Source organism: Sinocyclocheilus anshuiensis, unplaced genomic scaffold (genome assembly GCF_001515605.1).
Source record: "Sinocyclocheilus anshuiensis isolate Anshui unplaced genomic scaffold, SAMN03320099.WGS_v1.1 scaffold2329, whole genome shotgun sequence".
NCBI lineage: Eukaryota > Metazoa > Chordata > Actinopteri > Cypriniformes > Cyprinidae > Sinocyclocheilus > Sinocyclocheilus anshuiensis.
In genome coordinates, this window is record NW_015552527.1 from 161,572 (window position 1) to 165,455 (window position 3,884).

The following is a 3,884-nucleotide window of genomic DNA, read 5'->3' on the forward strand; positions in this document are numbered from 1 at the left end:
ACACACACACACACACACACACACATATATATATATTGCATGAGGCATTTTTGGAGTTCTATACAATGACAGACTTTTGATTTCTGAAATATTTCTGTGAGGACAGAAAGACTGTGTAATATTTGAATCTGTGTGTGAGTGATGTGATCAGATTATGATATTATCTAAATCTCCCAGAGGCGACTGACACTAACAAAATCCATTTGGAACAGAAGTCAGCGAGTCGTTCACTTGTTAGTGTGCGTCAGGGCAGACTGATGATCACTTATACAGACCTCGAGACTGTTAGACAGAGATCAGCCTGCGGTGTTTGTCTGATTTATACTTAACTTCACTCTTCCTCCTCATTAAAGCCATGTCCCGCGATCAGCTCATGATGTACTGAACCCCAAATCTCAAGGAGAAACTTAATGTATATATTCACACACAAACATGGATTATTATATAACTATCGCCTCTGCAAAAAAATCTCACAACCAAGATATCATAAATGTAGTTTCATTTTTACGCTAATGTGCATTTACTAAAGGATGATGGGATCTTTCAACACAAAAGCGGGACTCTGAATTAAACCACATGCTTTGTGTTTGCATATCGTATTGTATTTGTGTTAAGTGTTTCTGTAGAACTTCTATGAGCCAAAATATTTTCTTGAAGTCCCCCTAGAGATCTAAAGTTAATATTTCAATAATTTAACAACACATTGGCATCTTCTTGGTTCTCTGATGTCGATTCATGTTCACATGACATGCAGGTAAACAAATACAATATTCAAATTCATCTTTTTTATTAAGTATTGAATTTTGAATGTATTTATTTGCAAATCATGTATTTATTTTCTTATTTCACTTTTATTTAATTACATTTTTGCTTTTTAAAACAAATGTTACAACAAACCAGTGTTATTTTCAAGTTGTTGATAGACTATTATAATTTTTTATATTATTTTGAATTAGATATAATTTTTTATTATATATATATATATATATATATATATAATAAAAAAAAATATATATGGTCCATGCATATATTGCAGTACACTGAAAAAAAAAAGTATTATTTAATACATTGTATTATATTATTTTCTAGCATATTCCCATATGTTTTTGTTTCATAAAGGTATGTTTTTGATTTCTCTACTCATGCACAGTTCGTCTCCATAAACGGACTGTCCGGAAATAAATTTATGTCCAGTATAAGCCAACAAAACCTATAAGAGCAGTGAGATTCATATAAAGGCATGATTAAGACGGTTATGTCCAATTTACTTCAGTGGCTCATCCTCGTTTAATGGAGGAAAATGGGCAATATTCACAGCTCTTCTGTGACCTCTGAATCATAACATTACTGTAACTGCGGCTTAGAGTACTCACTAGGCAGTGAACGAGCAGCTCTAGTATGAAATCTGAGTGCTTCAAGAGCGCTGGACCGAAGTGAGCTGTTAAAGTTAAAGTTAACAAATTAAGAGACTTCATATAAGAATCTCACACGTATATTTTGTGCACCCTGTTTTTCAGATGAAACTGCCTTTATGTCCCTTAAATTGCACTTTTTGCTTAGATTAGTTCAAATGAATTAATATAAAATATTATTCAATTATTACATTTATTTCTACAATCTAAATACGAAGTAAAAGTGGCATTTAAACACCTTTCACTAGGAAATTGCTAGTAAATATCACAAATAATTACAAATAAATGGCAAGTAATTCATTGAATTAAACATGAAATTTTGAAGTACAAAAACTGAAACAGTATTTTCTTGTAAAACGTACTTCAAAAATATTTATTTAAAACCTTGAAAAATAATTTACAGTGATATATATATACTGTATATATAATTATCCTCATTCCCCTGTGTTTATAAGCCCCAGTCTGTTCAGTTTGGTTTGGTCGGGTCTACTTGTATGAACGTCGATCCCCGTGTCCTACGTGTGGTTTTCTATGTTGTAAATAAAGTGTTTGATAATTTTGGAATCTCCTTCGTCTCCTCGCTCCTTCACAGTAGGCAGCGTGACAGAAGACCCGATCAAGACAGAAAAATCATGGAAATCGCCGCTCGTTTCTCTGCCTTAGTCCGCCGAGATCTCCCCTTCTTCGAGTACGCCTGGGAATTCTGGGGGCTTGCCGTGGCGACGGCATTGGATGATGCCACCATTAATTCTCTGTTCTGGCTCGGGGCCAACTACCATCGCCCCGTGGACCTCCCAGACACCAAAGGGCTATGCAGGAGGGAAGGGATCTACCGGTGTCTGGGGAGTGTCAAAAAAAGTTTATAAAAATATATATAAATTGTAAAATATTTTAACATTCTAAAAAAACGACAATATTTCATTATTTATTTTAAATTAACATTTACAATTCCAAACATTTATAATTCTAAAATGAAAAAAAAAATTGCATGATTTAAATAAAATATAAAAAAGACAGAATATAAAATATCAAAATATATAAAAATAATACATTTTATTTTATAACAATTATAAAACATTAAAAATTAATATTTAACCTAAAAATACATAGTTGTAAAATGGTAAAATTACAACATTTAAATAACATATTATACTCATTAAAGCATTTAGGAACATAATTAGATGATTTAAAAGAAAGACAGTAAATGCATAAAACATGAATTATTTTAATCCAAGTAAAAAGCTGAGAATATGTGGTGGAATGGTTTTTGGACACATCGGACGGTTTGTGACGAGCCTCACCTGGTTTATCTGACCCATGGGTGACCCGGAGATGTTAACCGTGTGGCATGTGAAGTTGAGGAGGGTGTTGTGCTCGGATGCGGCGCTGCTGTGACCCGCATTGGCCACCGGGGGCAGCAGAGGAGCCCGCTGCATCACCGTACACAATAAACCCATGAGAGCGTCAGGCCGGAGCGCCAGCGCCTCCAGAGCGATGTTAGCCGAAACCTGCCACAAACACACACACACAGGACGACACATGACCCACTTTCCTCACACCAATTACTCGCTGGAAAATAAACAGCATTCATTGTTCCAGGTTCTGCTGAGTGAGTCAAGGACTGATTATGAAAATATAAAAAGACTAAACAAAGACTCCATTAACGATGCCAGTCTGTAAGCTACATTATCAGAATAACAGCTCCGAGGCAAACGCATCTGTCATTACGTCAATATTTACACATTTAGACGCAAGAATCCCACTTGAGATACAGACAGCATGTATTAGTCCACGGATTCCCACAACTCTCAATACATCAGGGAATAAATCAGCGGCACAACCCTTAACATCAGTGTTTAACGAGCAAAATCTCAAGAGAAAGTCATGCCAGTTTAGCAGGGTAATTATAGCTAACTAAAACTAATATTAAAACCATAAAAAAAGTTACTTGAGATAAAATAAACGCTAACAATGGAAATAAAATAAAATATAACAAACCTGTTTCAGTTAGATGCTAAGGCAACACTTCTCATTTTAATTTGGTTCAACTTACTCTACTAAAATAACTAAAACTGAATATTAAAAACTATATAGACAAAAAACAACAAAATTACTATCACTTTAACTAAAATTAAAATTAAAATAGAAAATCGATTCAAAATGTTACTAAAACTAGTATAGCCTCTCAATGATACTAAAATAACATTGCAATGTACAAATTTATTTATTTACTATTATTTAAAATTATTATTATTATTTTATTTATTTTTTGCATTCCATGTACAGTATTGTTTTCACCTCTTTTTAAACATTCAATTCAATTCATTTCAAGTTTATTTGTATTTATTTTCACGATACAAATCGTTGCAAAGCAACTTAACAGGAAATTAAGTTTCTACAATATTTAGTGGTAGCTTATCAGTGGTGACTGTCAGTTAATGTACATATGGCAGAAATGTACGGAAAAATCAA

At 33.4% G+C, this 3,884-nt stretch overlaps 1 protein-coding gene across 1 annotated transcript in view; it reads right to left on the reverse strand.

Moving 5' to 3' along the window:
- Window positions 1-2,632: 2,632 nt before the first annotated feature.
- LOC107663566 (adhesion G protein-coupled receptor A3-like) overlaps window positions 2,633-3,884 on the reverse strand; it is a 4,224-nt gene continuing 2,972 nt past the window's right edge. The window contains exon 3 of the mRNA XM_016453803.1: window positions 2,633-2,920. Coding sequence (XP_016309289.1) covers window positions 2,633-2,920 — 288 coding nt within the window. The remainder of the gene's footprint in view (window positions 2,921-3,884) is intronic.